This window comes from Stegodyphus dumicola, chromosome 9 (assembly GCF_044657685.1).
Source record: "Stegodyphus dumicola isolate Sdum_Otavi_A_Nest chromosome 9, ASM4465768v1".
Lineage (NCBI taxonomy): Eukaryota > Metazoa > Arthropoda > Arachnida > Araneae > Eresidae > Stegodyphus > Stegodyphus dumicola.
The window spans coordinates 35,057,578-35,079,809 of NC_140776.1; the positions used below are offsets into that span (position 1 = coordinate 35,057,578).

Genomic DNA, 22,232 nt, shown 5'->3' on the forward strand with positions numbered 1-22,232 from the left:
TAAAACAATTAGTTATCTCAGTGATACAGGCTTTTCAGCAACCGTTGCAGAAATCCTTAAACCAAAGTTCTAACGAAGTTAGCAGAAATTTTGTATTTCTCTATATTTTGGCTTGCGGGGGAAGACCTTATTTCTAACATAATCTCCGGCATTTTTTTCCCATCAAACGCTGAAGTTGATAAGTTGCACTCTTGATTTTAGATATTCATTCCAATTTACAAGATTATCTGTAGCAACGAAAAAAATAATAATAAATAAGTAAATAAGATAAAGCAAATAAATTAAAGATAGGATTTTGTTACGAATTATCAGTTGTTAATCCCTTTTAAAGCAATAACTTTATTTCATGTCAATTAATAAATAGGCACATTGCGGGAGGAAAAAAAAAAAAAAAAAAAGGACACAGTTCTCTTCCATTCTACTGGACCGATTGATTGGAGAAATTCAACTCTCGCTACTCATGTCTCGAAAGCGCGACTTAAGATATGTATTAGACTTACATATACATTGTTCTAATATAGGTATTTTGACACAATATCGGATTTTTCTGAAAAGACATGCCAATATTTTCCATATTTCGATTCTACGACACAAATTATGCCAAATTTTGTAAAAATCGCACGAGTAGTTTTAAAAACATAAGCTCTCATAATTTTAGCTCTTCAATGATAATTGAATTTGATACATATTTATCAATATCTCTTTTTTATTAAACTTAATTGATTCAATCTTCCAGAATTCGAAATTTAGGCTTAATCTAAATAAAATTCTCTCGTGTTTCTTAATTTATTTTTTAAATTTGTATTTTTTTTTTTTTTTTTTTAATTTTTCGAAAAGCATTTTGGCTTAAAACCTACAAAAGTTTTACCGTCATCTTAAATTAGATGTATTTCTAAGCATACCTACAAAACATTTTACATTCAAAATTCCCTGTGATATTTCCTATGAATTTATATATTGGCGCGTTTTGAGGTTTGGCATATTTGTTATAAGCAATAACAACGCCAAATGTGATTTACGCAATTTGTTAAAATTATTTAAAAGTGTGAGCGATGACTTTTCCCCTCTCGTTTATAATGAAAACAAGGAAAGGGAAAGAGGCTGCTATCAATTAAGAAGTTTGCCAAGTGAAATATTCTTGGCGCAAACTCAAAAATGTGCGCCAAGATAAATTTTTAAATTTCTCCCCATAAATAAAATAATTTTATATCTAGCCATAATTTGAGTCGTAGAATCGAAATATGGAAAAACATTGGTATTTTACTTCAGAAACAGCCGATTTTGTGTGAAAATTATTGTGTTAAAATTATTATAGTGAAAAATATTGGTGGGGCATTCGACAAGAAAAATTGGCAGTGGCTACGCTTTGCGTCAGTCAGTCCAATAAGAATTTGAAAAATAAGAAATTGAAGATTGTTCTTTGTTTTATTAGATAATAACCCGACACAAGTTACAGATATAGCACTAAAAAAATAGCTCAAACTAGAACCTCAAACTTGCGACAATCATCCCGACCCACGTTTCTGTTCGAAAGAGTATTCGCTTGTCAGAATTTCTAACGTTGCTTTGCATTGTTTACCTGTTTCCATATGAAGATGCGTGTCGTGTTCAATAATGTAATACCAGTTTCCCTTAACTTGGAAAATAACTCCAGTGCATGCTGTTCTGTAACAAGCAGGTATAAAATTAAAATACTCCCCTTTCCCTGAAAATGGAATAGGAAAAGCTGCTAACTTAAAAAAAAAGAGTCCTATTGGGGGGGGGGTTTGCATAAAACAAAAGCAATCGGAGTTACGTGCTACCAATTGATTGGAGTTACACAAAACCAATTAATTGGTTATTTTTTGAGTTATATAAAACCTAATGGGATTACTAAATGGAGTAACATAAAAACAAAGTAAGGAGTAGAATCTTAGGAGTGCATTGCGCTATCACATTTATGAATCATCCCCAGTAAATCACACTGTTTTGCAGCTGTCCTAATTTCTCAAATATGGTTGACGAGAAAGTACGCAAGTACTAGAAATAACTCAAAAGTCAATTTATAAGGTTTTTAATGAAGTAATATATTCATCGAGGAGATGTGATGTATAAAATGAGGTTTACAGATAGGGATTGTATTAATTGAGCAATGCAAATTAGTCATACATTAGCACTATTTAATTACATTTTTCTATTCAAATTCATTTTCAGAGTATCTATTATTTGCAAATAATAGTGAATAATTAATTACGATTGCTTTTTTGTTTCTATTTTGCCAACTTGATATATATATATATATATATATATATATATATATCCTGTTTTTCTAGTTTTTTAATGAAGCAGATGTGTTGCATTAACATTACAAGCTTCACTTTACTAAATTTATAATTTTTTTAATACTAAAATTAATTAAAATTTCTCATTTTATTATATCAATATCTTTTATTTAATAAAATGAAATTTGCAATGACAGTATGATATCTGAAGTGAAGATAGTTTTAAGAGCATTTTGCTCCTAATGGGCTTCGATTTCTGATGATTATTTTTTTATCTTCTGTAACAATTTTTTACTAAAACAACTTTATTCCATGTTTCTTAAAAAATGATTGAAATTACTCACTTTCGCATATTAATTCTTAATCTTTTCAGATCATAGGTAAAACTTTACCACCTTCGAAGTAACGCAGTGGAATCTGAATAGAGTTGAAGTACGAACGTGTTAAATCTTACTTCAAAACTGTTTGTCGCGTTCATTTTTGTTATAGTCTCTTACTTAATACTCAAGAACGTCATCTAAATATTTGCTACACATAAAAATCCATTATTTTGTATTTACGAAGTTATTAAACTAAATTTTTAAAATGAAAAGATACCTTCTCCTCTCCCATGGCATATTTCATCAGTCACAATTATGTATGCAAAAATTTTAAATTTTCTAGTCTAATTTATCACGCCTTTTGCTTCATACACTGCTAAATCTTACTACAATATTAAATGAAATAGCGATAATCCAAGCAAATTGTTCATACATAAACATTTGTAAAATTTTGATTGCATTTGAATTATGTAAGTGAATATTATGTATGTGATTTATGTATTTTATTTTACTTGGCTTTGTTATGCTGGTATATCAGAAAATATCTGAGTGTTAAAATATGGCCAGTCTTAGAAAATGGAAATATTAAAGTAAGTAAATTAAAGTAACTTAATAAGTTTATTTTAATATTTTAACGTATGCATAGAATGCATTTCAGTTGTAAGGAGTAAACTAATGATAATCACTAATATCTTCGTAAGTGTTAACGATATTCATTATGATTCTCATCAACTAAAAAAGTACTTTCTTAAATATTCTGTATTATATTTTTTAATATTTTACTTAACTAACACCTAAAGTATATAATCTACGTTTCAGTATACTGCACAGTATATCTTACTACGATAAGATTTTGCGCTACTATGATACGATTTTGCTACGTGCGATTTTGAGCATTGACGCCAAAAATACCAGATCCCGTGTACGGTATTGTAGGATTAAACCAAATAATTTTCTTTCATGTTTACAATGAATTCAATGAAATCAAAACCTGATAAATAAATTTATGTAGTACAATAAAATGCAACATACATGGTAGCTTTTATTTCCTCGAACATTTTTTTTTATGCTGGCAGTTAATTTACTTTAATTGGACCTTCCAGAGTCTTATGAGAACAGCAGTTTGCAAATAGACAGTTTTGGTTGATATGCCGATAAACATTATTGTCTCTGAGGTTACTGAGAGGTTAATCATTTGATCAAATTCATAGACGAAAATACGGATTAGAAATTAACGCTCTGTAATAAATAAGAAGCAGTTTTAAATTTAAGCTCCAAACGAGATGAAATATAATAAAGTTGTTCATTTGGCTTAATTTTGACTTGTGAATACGACTTTATCTATGTATACCCTACATTAAATATTCCTGTAAGTAATTCCACATTCTGAGATTACTTTTCATTCGCATAGTTAACCTGACGATTCATCTGATATAGCGCTTTATTATTCAGGCTGCATAATCAATTATATGACTTTTGTTTGGAACATAGCCATGTAAAATGAAATACATAAATCTTAGTTCTCAAAACAATTTGAAGAAATATAAAAAAACTAAAAATATTCCTCTTTAATTTCTTAGATGGCGCACCAACGAAATGATCTCACATGAAAGCAATTATAGTCCTCTTCATGTTCATGCTCAGACGTTTGTTACCGATGGCCAAGAATTATCAGATGCTGAATGTGACAGAGATCTAAGACATATGTCAGAAAATGGTATTTTTCTTTTTTTCTTTTTTGATGCCTTATTAATTTGTGTAATATTTCTGACTAATGTACTCATTTTTAAATCTGCATATATTTTTCTTAATTTAAAATAAATACATTTTATACACAGTTGCGTAAAGAGAAAGCAGGATTTTGAAATAAGCAAAATTCTTTCTACCATTCATAAGTAGGTCAGAAGTATTACTTTTATTAACCCTGAACTTGAGCCATCGTCTTTTGCATCCTCAGACAGATCTTTACTAATAACAATTCCTTTGCTATTGTTCTGCGTCTTTTTAATCGCCAGTTTAGTATTTCGCGGGAAAGGGCGAGCCATAACCGTAACATAGTAAGTACTACAATAAGTTGAATCGTTTCGTCAACTGGATCAGCTACGAGGAGTAAGTCAGAGCGTTTTCGTTCTTTACGGATTCTAGAAAGCTTTGACATGTAAAAGTTGGTTCTGTTTCGAGTTCTCGACACTCCACCAAGCGTTGTACATAAACTTTGCGCCTGTCTGGTCGCACGCCGCAGCGCGACTTTTACGAAGAACTGAAATTCCATGTACAAGAAGCTATAATTTTTAAAAGGTGCTTCCGGCTGATATTGTTGCACGATGTGAAAGCAGCTATGTAGAACGCTGAAAGAGTATTTTAAAGTTGCCATTCTAAAAGGAATTGCAGCTGTTCCAAAAACAAATGTTAGTAAGTATATATATATATATGTACAGGGTGTGTCAGTACAGCGTTGACAATCAGGAGCGATAGTACACCTAGACGATGGGAAATCACATAGCAATGCATTGTCGGAAACGTTTTCGTGGCACGGCTAGTGACGACACAAAACTCAAGAAAAGAAGGACTCAAACAGTGAGATAAAATGTGTTTCATTATGTTTAGTATAGCAGAAACCAACAAATAAGAACAAAAACAAAAAACGATCGTCATTAAGAAAGGTGTTCAAAATTACGACCCCGGATCGTGAAGCAAGCCTCACTTCTCCGGCGCATGGAAGATCTGCATCACGAATGGAAGATCGCATGGAAGATGCATGACGCACGGTTTCTGCATCACGGTACGGGTCGTAATTTCGAACACTTTCTTTGATGACAATCGTTGTCTTTTTTGTTTTGTTTTTCTGTACTGCGAAAAATAAACATGTTTCTCACCCTGTTTGTGTCCGTTCTTTCTTCATTTATGTATCGTCACTAACACACCAGAAAAGTCGTCACTAACGCGCCAGAAAAGGTTTTCCAACCATGCATTTCTATGTGATTTTCTATTGTCTAGGTATAATCTATCTCTCCTGAAAGTTTGTCAATGCTGTACTGATACACCCTGTATATATATATGTAAGATATAGCAAAATACGATAGCTGCTTTAAATATAATTGGCGACCTCAAAATTAACATTCTAGATTTGATGGTCTCCCAATAAATTCAATTGTTCTCCCAAATTCGAGAATATTCTATATTATATAACAACGTCAAATTGACACATCACAGAGTAGCTCTACTTATGCCTGCTATTATAAGTATCCTGCCGACTTTTAAGCTATTATAATTTCAAAGCACAGTCACGATGGCTGGAACTCTTAGCAGCTTTCGATAACAGTCATGGCTGAGCAGACAGTAATAGTTGAAGGTAAATCTATGATGACGCAGTTAACACAATTAAGCTTGAAGAATTTATAGTCTTTATTTCCATGAATATAAAATCATCTCAGAAGATATTTATCCAACCATAATGAAATCCGATACATTTCTATAATTCAGTCATAATGACATATGATAAGGAGGATATATAAGATATAGCAAAATACGACAGCTGCTTTACAAATAATTGGCGACCTCAAAAATAACATCCTAGATTTGGTGATCTTCCCCTAAATTCCTCTGTTCTTCCAAACTCGAGAATATTCTATGTTATGTAACAACGTCAAATTAACCAAGCACAGACTAGCTCTACTTATACCTCAGATTTTTTATAAATAACATGGCGAGTTAATTTCGTCATTCTTCCTTCCCCTAACTGCTGCTCTGCCAACATTGCGCCGCTTTACCTTTGCTGAACTGCCTTCGTCATTCCTTTTGAAAAGCTAATGTACACAAAAATTTATCATATTTTATGACGATTGAATCATAGAAATGTATCAGATTTTATTATGATTGGATGAATATCTACTAAGATGATTTTTTATGCGTGGAAATAAAGACTGGAAGTTCTTCAAGCTCAAGTGTGTTAACTGCACCATCATAGATTTTACCTTCAACCATTACCGTCTGCTCGGCCATGACTATAATAGAAAGCTGTTAAGAGTTCCAGTCATCGCGACTGTGCTTCGAAATTAGGAAATATATGTATGTATCAAAGATGCAACCATTGCATATTGTTTTAGTGTTAATAAATATTGTTTACATTGAAGTAAGTGAAATTTCTATTTGAAATCTTTTCATTTTAATTACATACTTAATATTCATATGTATAAAATAAGAACTATTCTCTAAATCATGCACGAATTTACTTTGTAACAGAATTAATCATTTAATTCTCAGATTTAAGAGTTTTATTGCAGCCCTTTTACACAGATGGGCTTTCATTTATGCAATAAACGCACTATAAAGTAATGTGAAACATGTAATGCAAGATGTAAAAGATGTAATTTAAAAAATATAAATTTCAAACCATAATCTTAATAGGATGTGACTTTTAACAGTATTTCCTTTCCCCATATGAATATAGTAGTAAAACAGTGTTATATGAAATAGATTTTTAAGTATATCAAAGAAATATCTTAGAAGTATCGCTAAAAATCACAATATTTTTGCTGTGAAAATTCACAGTGAAGTGGCTCCAAATCGTATAACAATCTATTTTTACGTGTGGTTAAGTTTCGAGAAGCTTAGAACAGATTTCAGACATTTTCGAATTATCGAGAACGAGCGAGAAGTTTCTCAAATATGCAAGGATTTCTCCAAGGATTGGCCAATCATAGGCTGCTATAGGTTAGTCTGCTAGAATTCAACTTGAGAAATTTACGACTTCAAAAAGTATTTTCTAAATTGCTTATTTTGATTCTACTTTTTGTTTATTTAATTTCGTTCAGTTCATACTTATTTTAATTTCTTGGAACAGTCAAGGAGCTCCTGGAAAGTACATGTGGAGCCCTTAGTAAAGGGACGGAGTTTTTTCGAGAAGCATAATGTGTGAAACCATTGATTAAAAGAAATGAAAAGGTTAGAAATGGATAAGTTTAATTGAGGCTAGAAAGGTACAGAAAGGCTGGCAGAATACTGAAAGTTTCGCACCGAGTTTTCTTTCCTGCCACTAGAAGAAAAAAGTTGTGTTTTGATGCTTGTTTATTTTCTACGTGCAACAAAAATTTAACCTCTTTCCTTTAGAGATATTTTCACAAAGATTCAATTCATAGACTTTTAGTGCTGCCATATTTCTTATATATTTCTTATAATAATTTACTTATTTATCTCAGAAAATTCTCTTAAGTGGGCAGTGTGTGTATTTCAGGAAATCTGTTTCAATTTGTTTTGAAAAATGCCCATTAACTTATCGTTTAATGCAAAGCATAATTTTTAATATTAAAACCAACAAGAGTGAAATATTGTTGTTCTTAGTGATAGGTATCTCCTTTTGCTGCTCCTTTTCTCTGGTATCTCTAAGAAGACAAAAATCCAAATTTAAACTAGCAATTCAGAACGGTTATAACCCCCTCAGCGAGTAAAGTACAAAAAAAAAAAATTATGAGACTGGCAAGACTTGTTATTCGGAATTAGGAAAATCTAGAAAGGTGCCGCTCATCCTATTCGAAAAGACAATTCTGATAAAGATTGAAAACAGATGTGTATTCTTTTCCAAATGCTGACACGGCTCAATTGAAATATGAGCGAGGTCCGATTTCACCAGTGCGTTGTGAAGGAAATAGGCTTGGAAGAGCTATACTTAATAAGAAGCTAGAACCTGCATGTTTTTTTGACGATGTTCAGTTTCATCAAAGCCAAAAATAAGTGAACATTTTTCGCTAAAACTCAGAGGATTAAATGGAATGGTTTAGATGTGACAGCGTTGTAAATATTGTGGACTTACCAAAAGACCGTTAAACACTGTTGATTGTAGCTTTGTTTAAACCTTGGCAAATGGATTGCAAATTTCATAATTTTATGAATGTATAATATGATTAGGAACCAATCTCTCTTAGAATGCCATTCACGAAATCAGCAATCTTTTTAATCCCTTCGCGACGGTATGTTGCTTAACTGCTGCAGACGGGTGTCTCATATATGCATCAGTCCCAAATGTAGCTAGCAGCCGGGTGATACACTGGCTGCGTTGCATTGTTGCAAAACACCGTCGCCAAGATAAGTTGCGCTAATTTCCATATAGGACAACAACGTCGTAACGACGTTGCAAACTCGTCACGGATATCGTTTCAAAACGATATCCGTTACGTTGCAATATGTCGTCTTTAAAACGCCCAGATGTCCGCGAACATCCACTGTTTTGCAACCGTTGCAAAGACGTCTTTATTACGTCTTTGCAGATGAGGTTTTTATCGCATAGACGTCGTTATTGCGTCTTTCGCGGGTGATATTTTGGTTGTGAAAGCCTCGTATCACGACGTTTTAAAGACGCCTAAATGTTTGCCAAATTCCACCTTTTTGCAACAGTTGTGAAAATGTCGTTATTATGTCCTTGTGTTACATACTGATTTATGCAGAAAAATAAGCTTAATAATTATTATATTCTTTTTTACTTTAAACTATATTTTTTAAATAACGTAAATTATAAGTTACGATTATTTAAGATTTCATTATTTTTTTCCTTAATTGCGAGTAATTATGAAAGTGGTTATTTTAAATATATATCATTAATATTAAGTTTTAAGTAAATAAACTCAATTAAACATAAATAAAAGTAAAGATATATATGTGGGTAAAGAAATGAGTGTTTCTGATTATAACAACATTATCACATTTATTTCTGTTAAATCTCAGAGACAATGAAAATTGCCCCTGTCATGATAAATTAGGAAGCGGTTCTTAAGGTAACATAATCAGTATTATGCCTAAAGTATAAATTTATTTGCCTTTCATAGCAAAAAAATATAACCATTAACTTCTATATCTCCAAGATATGTAAATGAAAGTTGTATAAAGCAGTTAATAAATGTGATAAAAAATATTTCGTACAAAAATATACCTAAATCTAATAACCGAAAAAAAAACTTCCCGTATTCATATCTAAAATAAAGTAATAACCTAACAAACAATATTCATGTCAGCACTATTTAAGGAAAAAACATGAACTAGCAGTATTTGAAAGTATAAATAGCAGAAGGAAGTAAACAGAAATAAATTTCCAATTAAAATTTAAAAAAAAAAATATTTGTGTTTTTTAAATAGTAAGCAATTAAAAGTGCAATAATTATGGATTGCAGTATTTACTAGAAATGCTGATGATTCTTATCACCATTTCTTTCGATCATACGTTAATTTATTTACTTATTTTCAGTTTCTACATTTTAAAATAGTGGTAGATTACAATGATTATTTCATGCACTTTTTATAATTAATAACTTTCCTTTTTGTAACTGTACAGAAATAATTGAAGTAATATAGTATAGGATAGTAAGGTAAGTACGTTAAAGTAAGCTCTTCGTTAAATAGCACACGATGAAACTTTTTTTTTGTTTTATTATGCATTTCTTTGCTATAATATGCACATAAAATATAAGCGAAGAAAATAGAATATACTTAAATTTAATAAAGAATAAAACCTAATTTCCAACATTCATTTATTGAGATAATCTAATTGACGTACATCAATTAGACGTACAGCAATATTTAAAAAAAAAAACGCGAATTACACAGTGTTTGGAAGAAAGCTACCAAACGAAAAGTAATAAAACTGCAATTTGCAATCAATAAAAACATATTTAGTCTTTTTTAATACTGCACACTTAAATATCGCATAATTATAGATTACAATATTTCATGGTAATCCTAATGTTTCCTTAATACTATTTTTTCGATTATATGCAGAAAGTCTGAGAACCAACCTGTTCGTTTAATATGAGTGATTATACGATATAGCACTTAGGAATTTATAACCGAATCCGTGTATCCAAATATTGCACTGCTGGATCACTGAAGATTGTAATCCACCACCATGTACCTTTAATCACAAGAAACATAAAACACCAAAACAGAACACTATTTCACTGCAGGGACGTAGCACATTGCATTGTAGAGCAGATATTGACAAACAAAATAAGCAGAAATTCGGCATTACCACCATGATTTCTCCTCAATTGAAAATAAACTGCCATCATTATATTCACTTCCATCGTTCTTTTGCTGTACTGAAGCTCTCCAGTATTTAATTCCGACGGTGAATTACAAAACCGTGAAGAAAATATTTCTGAAAATAAAATGGAGGCAGAAATTATTGCACCGCTAACTGACTTGTTCGAATTTGGCAGCTAGCCAAAGGGGCAATCCTTTGGTTCAGATGTTCGTTTATAATCATCCAGTAAATATGTACATGGAATGTCAATCTCTCGAATAGCAGTTAAGTCTAAACTTTTCAGCGGTTTATACGACGGCATTAAACCTTTCGACGGTTCTTTTGATAATTTAATAGAATCTTTTTTAAATGGCGTATAAGAATTATTTAAACTGAATAGAATTACGAACAATGTTCACAAGATTATATTTACAAAAATATATTTATCGGGCTCACCAAAATATTTGTAATGTCAATATCGCCAAATCCTGATCGTGTACTAGGATTAAACCAAGCATTTTTAAATGCATGGAGATGGACAGAAACGTAACAAACAGTTCATCAGATCTCTTATAGGTAATGAATTTAGTATTTTTATTCACAGTTTCTCTAATTACGATGTTAACATTTATTAGTGATTTATCAAAGCCATTAATTTTGTCGTTTTCCCTTAAATGTGTTAATATTTCTTTCTCCTATTCCACTAATTCTTTCGTTCTGCTTCTCCTGAGCTATTTTGGGCAGCAGTTAATATGCAACGTCTTTTAACAGTGGACGTTTTCTCGGAATTCTTAAAATTGCCCCATGTATAATCGTGAATACATCTTCACGCAACGCACAATCATATCTTTGCGAAAATTGTACATTTTGCTGTGTCTGCGGTAAAAATGTTTCATATTATGTCAGCATATTAATTCAAATAAATTCGTCCTTACTCCAAAAATAATAAATAAAGTCATATTTCAGCAGCAAAATAATTGCTGACATGTGATTTGCATTGATTTCGGAAATACGATATTTTAAAATATATAAAATGCATAACTTAATAACTTACTTTATAGATTAGTTTCATTTTAATATATTTTGCTGTAATATTTATAAAAACATATTTTAAGTATTAATTATTTTAATAAAATTTTAACAATAACTTAGCACATATTTTTAGTACTACTTAAATTTAATAATTCAAGTATTTATATTAAATCTATATTTCATTAGATGAATCTACCTTAGATTAAAATATTTAGATAAAGTAAAGTAATGAAACATTGAAAAATAAATCTTATGCTGACTTCAGATTCTTGAAAGGGCATATTTAGTCTATTTTCATTCTAAAAGTAGCGCTGATGAACTATGAAAAAGATGTTAAAACGACCATGTCTAAAAGCGGCAACATCATGACGTTTCAGCGACGTCGACAAATTGCCAAGATGCAACGGCAAATATTTTGCGCCTTCGCAACGTTGTAAAGACGTCGTAAAAGTTACCACGACCACTTTGCAACCTCTCGGACCAGTTTGCAATGTCGTTACGACGTTACCGGGGGCTACTTGGGTTGGCATGCTGTCTTGTAAGAGGATTAGCTGATGTTATCATCAGCATGAGGATTAGCTGATGTTATCATCAGCATGAGGATTAGCTGATGTTATCACACTCGTCGTGAAAGGGTTTTAAAGAGGTAAACCTTGAGCACTTTGCTCAAATAGGCAACCGGCATCAAATTTCCCTTTTATTACTTCCTTGTATGAAGTAAAGGAAGTATTGTTATCTCGAAAAATTCCGGGTATCATATTTCAACAAAAATATCCATTTTGATTGCTATCGAATGCAATGTAACTATGTTTTTGCGTAACATCAGTACTTAAGGATTCTTTCTCCCAAAACGGATAACGGATTGCAGAATAGATTCAGAAGAAATTTTTTCGTGCGTATGTATGTATGTATGTCACATAACACAAAAACGATTAGCCTTAGTGGCATTTAAGTGGCCTGTTGAAATTTTGTATATAGGTCTGCTAAAACATTTAGTTGTGCATCTCCCTTTTTGGTTGCAATCGGTCGCACCAAAAGTATATAAATATACATACACACACACATATAATATATATATATGTAAAATATAAAAAAACATACGATGGCTTTGCTCTTTGCGAACCAGCAAACTTTAATTAATTTTCTGCAATTCAGCATCTCCCCTTAGACCATTACCTTCTAGAACATTCGCGCCTATTACATAACCCCATAGAAATGCTGCGTCATACGTTTTTCTACGTTTTTCTAGAAGCTACTCTGTTACATAACCTTTCATATAAATGCTGCGTCATAAGTTCTCCTACACAGATGCCTTCTTGCCTTCGTCCTGTTAACGCTTCCGCTATGCTCTCTTTCTTTGTTAGAACGTTACGACATATTAAATTTTAAAGTCAGTCGTATCTAATAGTTCAATATATGAATAAGTTCTAATTCAGAAGTCAACCAACAAAAATCAGCGTTATATTTACAAAATTTTCACAGGACTAGTTTCGATGGTTTTACCGAACCAACATCTTCAGCTGCAAAATCGCAAATGAACAAGATAGGAAATCATGATTAGATAAGATAAGAAAGCCTGGACAAGAATAAGCAAGTGGCGCCATCTGTTGGTGAAACCAGAACTAAAACATAATTTCTCTAAAAGCCGAAGGCAAATTTGGATTGGAATTAGGATCGTTAACTAGAACAGAAAGATTTTTATGAATGTGAAATGCCTCTAGAAAATCCAGTTCTCCAATGGAAGATGTCTTTTGAATAATTTTAGCAGAAGAAAAATTGAAAGTGTGATTTTCGGACCAACAATGTTGAGCAACAGAAGACTTCTGTGTTTCCTTTTTTCTAACATATGCCTCATGTTGTTTGACGCGAAATTTAAGGCTCTCTTAGTTTGGCCAATGTAAATTAAACCACACTGGCAAGGAAACCTATAAATACCCCAGGAATTCATATCCGGAATGGGGTCCTTGAGTATGGAACTCGGAATTTTATTGATGGGAGAATAAACAACCCGAAAGTTAAATTTCTGCAAAATATGTGCAACTTTAAAGCTAATTGATGGAAAGAATGGAATGACAACAGAATTTTTACAATCTCCTAAAACAAGAGTGTGCCTTTTAGTGTGTTGAGATGAGAATTTTTTAACTGCTTGATTAATAATGTTGGGTGGAAAGCCCCTGTCAATAGCTATTGCTTTTAAACTTGAAGAGCACGGAAAATATAGGAATAAAATGAAGCTAACTTTTGTTTAGTCGGATGACATGATTTAAAGTGTGGTGGAAGGCAAACCGATGAAGGTTTACGGTAAACTGTAGTACTGAAGTTGGATGTGTTACGTGTGACCAGAATGTCGAGAAACGGAAGAGAATTGCAAGTCTCAAGTTCAAAAATGAACTGAATAGCAGGATCAATAGAACCCTGTTTGAAGGTAATAAAGATGATTTAAATAAAGTTCTTTCAACAATGAATTCTATTGATCCTGCTATTCAGTTCACTTTTGAACTTGAGACTTGCAATTCTCTTCCGTTTCTCGACATTCATTTTATTCCTATGTTTTCCGTGCTCTTCAAGTTTGCTCCTCCAAACTAGTCCTTGATGAAGAACTAAATTATTTAAAAGCAATAGCTATTGACAGGGGCTTTTCACCCAACATTATTAATCAAGCAGTTAAAAAATTCTCATCGCAACACACTAAAAGCCACACTCTTATTTTAGGAGATTATAAAAATTCTGTCATTCTCTTCTTTCCATCAATTAGCTATAAAGTTGCACATATTTTGCGGAAATTTAACTTTCGGGTTGTTTATTCTCCCATCAATAAAATTCGGACTTCTATACTCAAGGACCCCATTCCGGATATGAATTCCTGGGGTATTTATAGGATTCCTTGCCAGTGTGGTTTAATTTACATTGGCCAAACTAAGAGAGCCTTAAAATTTCGCGTCAAAGAACATGAGGCATATGTTAGAAAAAAGGAAGCACAGAAGTCTTCTGTTGCTCAACATTGTTGGTCCGAAAATCACACTTTCAATTTTTCTGCTGCTAAAATTATTCAAAAAACATCTTCCATTGGAGAACTGGATTTTCTAGAGGCATTTCACATTCATAAAAATCTTTCTGTTCTAGTTAACGATCCTAATTCCAATCCAAATTTGCCTTCGGCTTTTAGAGAAATTATGTTTTAGTTCTGGTTTCGCCAACAGATGGCGCCACTTGCTTATTCTTGTCCAGGCTTTCTTATCTTATCTAATCATTATTTCCTATCTTGTTCATTTGCGGTTTTGCAGCTGAAGATGGTGGTTCGGTAAAACCATCTGAACTAGTCCTGTGAAAATTCTGTAAATATAACGCTGATTTTTGTTGTTTAACTTCTGAAATAGTATTTATTCGGCGTGTTATTGTGTCTTAATATGAATAAGTTATTTGATTAACTCCATCTGGAAAAAATCATCTGCTCTAAATTAAAATAAAGGTATGCTTGCTGTTAAAAGTGAAAAGTCCTGAGTCGTCATTTTTCTCCGTGATTCAATCATCCCAGCTTCGTCAACCATCTGCCAGATCGTGTAATGGAATATGGATCGTGTAATTCGCCCACGATGTGTTGGAATAACTGAAAACATTACAGTTATTAATTATTACATATATATAGATAACAATGTATGAATCAGAATTATAATATAACTAAAAACATTAATTCTTCCTCTCTATTCTAAAATCGTAATAACTTCTCTGCATTGCGTCATTTCTAGATCACTCAATGGCCCGCGCAGCATGATGACGTAATAATTGTAAACCAAAACTTTTCTCTTCGCGTGCCTCCATCTTTCATAACTACGCACTTCAGCTTTTTCAACAGCTCAAAAATTATTACATTCGTGTGAACCTAACTCAGGAACTAAATTATTTAATGTGCTGCGAATTCTATAGTTTTGATTTCAACTTTGGTTAAAATTTCTGCAATTTGTTTTGAGAAAAATCTGAAATTCTTGTTCATTAATTTTTCTAATTTTTCATAATTATGTGTGAGCAAATTAAGTAACGAATTTTAAGCTATTTAAATTATTCATAGCGAAGGATATTAAGATAAGTTTTTATGTTTTTGAAAATTTGTTGAGAATTTTAAATACGAATTTTATAATTATTCTAAAAATAAAGATGTTCAAAATAAGTGAAATTAGTACAGATAAGTAATATGAAATTATAGTAAATGCATGTTAAAATTTGTGGGTTATTGTGTGTTAAGTATAGTATGATGAGGGTGTACTGTTTCCTTCAACAGAGGCCTGTAATTACCTCTGTACCAGTTTTTGCTTTTACCCTCTTCATGCAAGATAATGTTGGAGGCTCTCATTTTATGAATGCATGTAAATTTTTTATATTATTATGGAATGTATCAGTGCAGTTCTCAAAGGCCAGTTACCTTAATGCAAGGAACGGAGGTCTTTTCAAGTAACTGCCTAGGCACCCTGGGCCACCAGTGCAGAGAACACACTGGTTAGCTCAAGAGGACAGCCCTATTGATGGATATGTTTGTTTAGAAGTATTGCGAAGCTTCCAGTATGGAAAAATAAAGGAATTGTAAATGAAAGATGATAACGGTGAAACCATAAATTCATAAATATTTATGTGCATTACATTTAATTATAAGAAATGATTATGTAAAAGTTTTTGTGATATTCTGTAATAACAAGAACCTTCCCTGATGAATTATGATTATGTGAACTCTCAAACAAAAAGACTTTTGGACTGAAATGTTGAAAAATTCAATAGGACTCTAAAAATTAAGAATCTATTTTTTAAAAAAAATTATATTTATAAATAATACTTTACAGGATCAAAATTTTATTATTTATTTATATTTTTTAAAATTTGCTTGTGCTTTAACTCTTTCTCTTTAAAAAGGCTTCTCTGTCGCTACGCCTTTTTCTTTTTGAAGGGGGGAAATATGTAAGATAACAATGTATGAATCAGAATTATAATATAACTAAAAACATTAATTCTTCCTCTCTATTCTAAAATCATAATAACTTCTCTGCATTGCGTCATTTCTAGATCACTCTATAGCCCGCGCAGCTCTGATGACGTAATAACTGTAAACCAAAACTTTTCTCTTCGCATGCCTCCATCTTTCATAACTACGCACTTCAGCTTTTGCCCTCTACTCTGCTAAGATGTAATTTCGCTGGCTTGCTTTCTATCTCAACAATATCAAAAATGTAAATCTTCTGTGGAAAGGCACGACTAGAGTGCCAAGTGATTCTGGCCACAAATATCAATTGGAAATAAAAATGGAATTGAAACTGCCTCGACTGGCAAGTTCTTTAAATACTACGCAATCAAAATTCTTCTTCAATATGGATCTAAGCACGCATCTACAGCGTTCCGTCATTTCCTTTGCTTTTATTATTACATATATATATATATATAATATTATATTATATTTTATTATATTTTCAATGAAGATATTCTGAGGTTTTTTGTATTTTTGTCTTACCGCCAAGGAAGAATAGAATTAATTGAGTAAGAAATCTATCTTTAATGATATTCGAGAAAATAAGTTTAAATGAAATTTAGCAAAAAATGTGTATAATTTGATAGGCCGTACAAGGAGGTCATGTAGTATCTGTATCAATTTTTTTTTACTGTTAACTATTCTTGAATTTCTTTTTCATTTTATAATATTATTTATGCTATGGACATAAATTTTATAATTAAATTTCTAATGCAAAAAATCTTAGGATCTTCTAAATGTAGCCCTAAATTAAAATCAAATACCGAAATACGAAGTTACATTTTAAATCTGAACGATTAGGAGTCTCATACTTGAAATTATATTGAAGATTTCCAAATATTTTCCTTTAAAAATATGCATGCTTTAGTCCATATATATTTGCAATATTTTTTGCTTTATTGTATCTCAAGGTTATAATGTCTAAATACTTATATTAAGAAGATCTTGTATATCTAGCCGGTTACTCAATGAAGTTGAATTTAGAATCAGTGAAATAAAGATAGAGTAAACGTTGATCAATAACATGGAAACATAAATCACTTTTATCATCTTTCTTTGAATATATGCTACTCTCAGATGTATTTGCCTGGCTGTACTGGATTCAGAGACAATTCAGTCTGAATAATCGTGATTTAAACAGCCTTTAATATGCATTGTTCGATTTCTGCCTATAACTTGAGCTCAGAGGAAGCGTTGATATCTGAGCTTCACATTATGACTGAAGGGCAAATACAGTTGAAGCAAATGTCTCTGATATTAATGGCTATCGCCTAGGATTCTGCGCACGCGAGCTTTATGTTTATTCTCGTAACTCTAGGGCTTAAATGATTGATCAGTCCTGGAAAAGGGGAGTAAGAGGACACGTAACGTAATTTAACCAGCTATGTTTGCTTCAGGTGATTTCATTTAAGTGGCTTATAAAATTTAGATTGCTTAACCTATGTTCGAGTTAAGGTATACTAGTTAGTTTGTTTGCAGTTTCGCATTTTGCGTAATTTTGATATATTGAGTGATGTCTGAAATTTCGCTCTGTTGGCATTTCTGAGTAAATAATTTCATGTTCACTTCATTTCATGGTATACAAAAGCTGAATTTGAAAATCTTCTCCTTGATTTATGACCAGATTTAGTAATACAACTGCATCAGAATGTATGTAATTTTAAAGGGAAATCAGAATTCTTAAGATAGACAAAATCTGTTATTTTTCGTCACTTTTGATAAAAGTTTTGACATAAATTATAATCAATCCATTTTTGTGCTCATTAATTGTCCTGCATAATTATTGCAATTTAAGTATGTAGATATTTTATTGTTGCAAATAACTCGGCATCTACTTTGAAAATATCACTTCGCAGAAGGTATTGTAAGCGAAATTAGTTTGTATTCATGTTACACCTAAAAATTTGCCAATATGTTCTATCTTTTATCTTCAGTATCAATCAATTCTATCTTGAGTCAGAGAGATTCAGCTCTCAGATATCGAGCTCGGAATGAACTATTAGTGAACAGCGTTTCATGCACTAGGCGATTATTTATCCAATACTTTTAATGACTCAGTAGCGAAGATATACTGATAAAATTTAAGCTATATGTTACTGGCTAAATATAGATGTTTATTCACTGTCCTTGATTTAGAACAAAACTACAGTTAATACAATTGTAACTGCAGTTATAATACCGTGTCATTTGGTGTTACACTATAACTTATACAGCAATTCAGTTTTGGCTTAACACTGGCCGAGTAGAAAAACTGTCTTGTTGATTTGTCGTAGTTCAATTTGATTTCGAATTCAGACGAAGAGTCTAAAGTCTGGGTATCTTCGTAGTTTGCCTGCGTGTAACATGTTTACAAACCAGTTTCCTTTAGAAAATATTCCCCGAAGTCTATCCTTCCATTAGATACTTCGATGCGCTCAGTTAAACTAGTAGTCAGTTTAAAACATTTGCTTAGCAAATTTGCACGTATTTAACAGAGATATTTCCTACATGCCGCTACTAACAAAACTCGAAGAAATTATTAATTGCAAATAAGCAGTGTATTTAATAAAGGCCTAATTAATTTTTAGTAGCTAGTTGCAGTTTACACAGTAATTAAACAGGATGGTCTCCAGTAGGGAATAAAGCCTTTTGGGGGCACTTAATAATATTAATATGATTGTTATTTTCTGCCTGATGTTATGAAACATAGTTCATGCAGATGTAGCCACCGGTACAAAAATAAGGCTTGTTGATTTTATATTTATAGAAGGCTTAATTCATAATTAATTCTATGACTGCAAAATTGAGTTCACGTAATACTTCAGCAGGATGATCTTGGATGGAATATAAGGTCATGTTACTGCCATCAAAAACCCCAGCGGCATAGGGTGAACTCGTGGGTTTTGTTTCCAGTTTTGCCGGCGTGAATACAAACCAGTCTCTCTTAGATAATCCTCCACAAAGATAAAATACCCTTACGCAGATAGCTCTTGTGCGCCTTGGCGTAATCCAAAGAACCTAAAACTCTGCTAGCAGCAGTCGCTACACCTAACAATATTATGTTCGTTAATTTCTGAATGAAGCTATGGGATGCAGCTCGTGCAGATATGTGCACTTGTAAATAATGCCTTTTAACAATTTACTGAAAATATATCTTTCATTTTATAAAAAACCATAATAATAAAAAATATGAAAATTTTCAGATTTTATATAACGCCTAAAGGGGCTTCTTTTAACACGTTTCGTGTATTACCATTATTTATAGCCGCGCAACCGGTATAGTGGTTAGCGTCGCTGACTGCTGTGCCGAAGGGCCCGGCTTCGAATCCCGGAAAGGCATGGATATTTGTAAATGTGTAGTGTAGGTGCCGCATGGCGGCGCTCTAAATATGCGGTGAGGCGAAAGTCTTCTCGTGTGGTCCTCGAAGGGGTGACCCTCGGACCCGTCCCCACTTGGAAGTGCTCTCCATCAAAATTGGGGGCGGAACTGAGCTAAATTGTACTATCACCTGAATAGTGCTCAACGCTGTTGCCAACGACAGGCGTAATCGCGCAAAATAATCTAAAAAGAGCATATTTTAGAATTTCCGATACACAGTCTCGCGCGCTGGAGATAATTTTTATTTCCGTACAGTTTTGCCATTGTTCGCTTTCAAATCGTTGAACTTCTTAATAAAAAGCTCATAAATACTTTATAAAATATGAAATAGATTATAAAACAAATTTCAAATTCTAAATTTGGTTTTCCAGATGCCCACATTCGAGTGGAGACATACATTATTCAGAATCAATGCGAGAAACATACATACATTTATGTAGATTCCTCATTGTTTATTTTTTTTAAATATAATACAGGGCGGTAATATTTGGTGACAACAATTTGAAAAGTGAATCTCCACAAAATGACAAAACGAAATTATTAGCCATTCAGGGCTAAAGCTCTTTGGGCTAAAAAAAAAGCTGATTATTAACCAATAATAATATTAAAATTTTTATTACATGCAGAAATGAAACAAGATGCTAAGAATCAGAGTAATTTTTCTGTTAACTAACGCAAACAAGAAATTTAGGTAGATAAGCAAAGCGGTTCCTTTGCTGAAACGAGAATTTTAACTAATCATTCCGTAATTTATTCCCCTTATAATGCAAAAAAACACCCAGTTTCCCTTGTTAAGTCCTTCATGAAAGCATGTCATTCTACTAGGTGTGAAGTCTTTCAAATATGCATATCTGTCGATGAATGTCATAAAATACATACTGTAGAGTGAACTGGATTTTTCGAAGCAGGAGACAGGAAAAATGAGTAGTGACATCATAGGGACTCGAACCTGGACCTCTCGAGAAAGCGCCCAGTGTGCCACCGTTACACCATGAAAGCAGGAGGAAAGGACGGGGAAAATACCGTATAATACTTCCCTTAAGAAGTCCTTCATGAACGACTCTCTTTCTATTAGGTGTACAGTCTTTCAAGATTTTCATGTATGGATTTCCAAATCCATACACATATCGGTCGACATCATAAAACACATATTTATATTAACAAGCCCTTTATGAGAGCATCCTATTCTATCACGTGTACACAGTTATTCATAAAAAGTCTATTGCTGAACATCATAAAACACATAAAATTTCTTAACAAAATTACGCGTATTTACTTCTATATGAAACAGCAAAAATTAGTTCCAGTAAAACCTCTCCGCTTAAAATACATTTCTTCTTTTTGTTTACTGAAAATATGTGTAGTATTTTATAATTTATGTCATAGTTGCAAATGGCAGTACCTGCAGAAGTCAAGGAAGATGATTCATGTTGGAAAATGTTATTTTTTTCGCAGGCTGCTATTCATCTGCATTATTTAAATACTTGTTATCCGAAATAGCGAAGCATGTCGGATATCTCCCTTTTACAGTGATTTTCAATTATGATCACGATTTCCCAAGGTTGTTTAATTTCAATTACCAGGGGCAATTGTTTTTCTAATTACATAATTATAACTATCTGTAGCAATCTGAAGTGTAATTACAATTATTATTTACATCATGCTTATAATTAGATTTTACAAAATTGCAACTATATTGCACTTGCAATTAAATTATACAATTATTTTGTAATTATTACAATGTATTTGTCCTCTGAACCTTTGAATGTATTATTAAAAGAAATCCCTCCTACGCCTGTTCTGTCCGAGGTTATGCTTGTGAAGCTCATATTTAAAAATTTGCAAACATTGCAAAATACCACTCTGAGGCGAATCACCCGATGTTATGTGGTTCATTAAAAATATCTCAATTCGTGAGAATTTAAAATTTCTCATGGATTGAAATATTTTTAATGATTGAGTTATTTTTAATTATTGAGATATTTTTAATGAAGTATAGAAAAGTATATGGCAAAATTTTTGTAATAATCTCAGCAGTAATCCATGAACTCAAAGCATTAATTATTATGTCACTGGCAGTTTAGACTGAATAAGGACTGGCAGTTTATACAGTGCTGCATGGATTTAATTAATTTATTTAGTCACTTTAACTGTTTGCAATATTGCTTAACTTTTTAAATATTTCTTTCGCTTATTTAATTATTCACCCAGTCTGACCTAACTTTTACGTATGTATTTCGTTATT

At 32.2% G+C, this 22,232-nt stretch overlaps 1 protein-coding gene across 1 annotated transcript in view; it reads left to right on the forward strand.

Annotated features, from left to right (window-relative positions):
* LOC118193455 (cell adhesion molecule Dscam1-like) overlaps positions 1–22,232 on the forward strand; it is an 809,657-nt gene that overhangs the window by 781,775 nt on the left and 5,650 nt on the right. Inside the window, exon 27 of the mRNA XM_085823336.1 lies at positions 4,162–4,298. Coding sequence (XP_085679462.1) covers positions 4,162–4,298 — 137 coding nt within the window. The remainder of the gene's footprint in view (positions 1–4,161; positions 4,299–22,232) is intronic.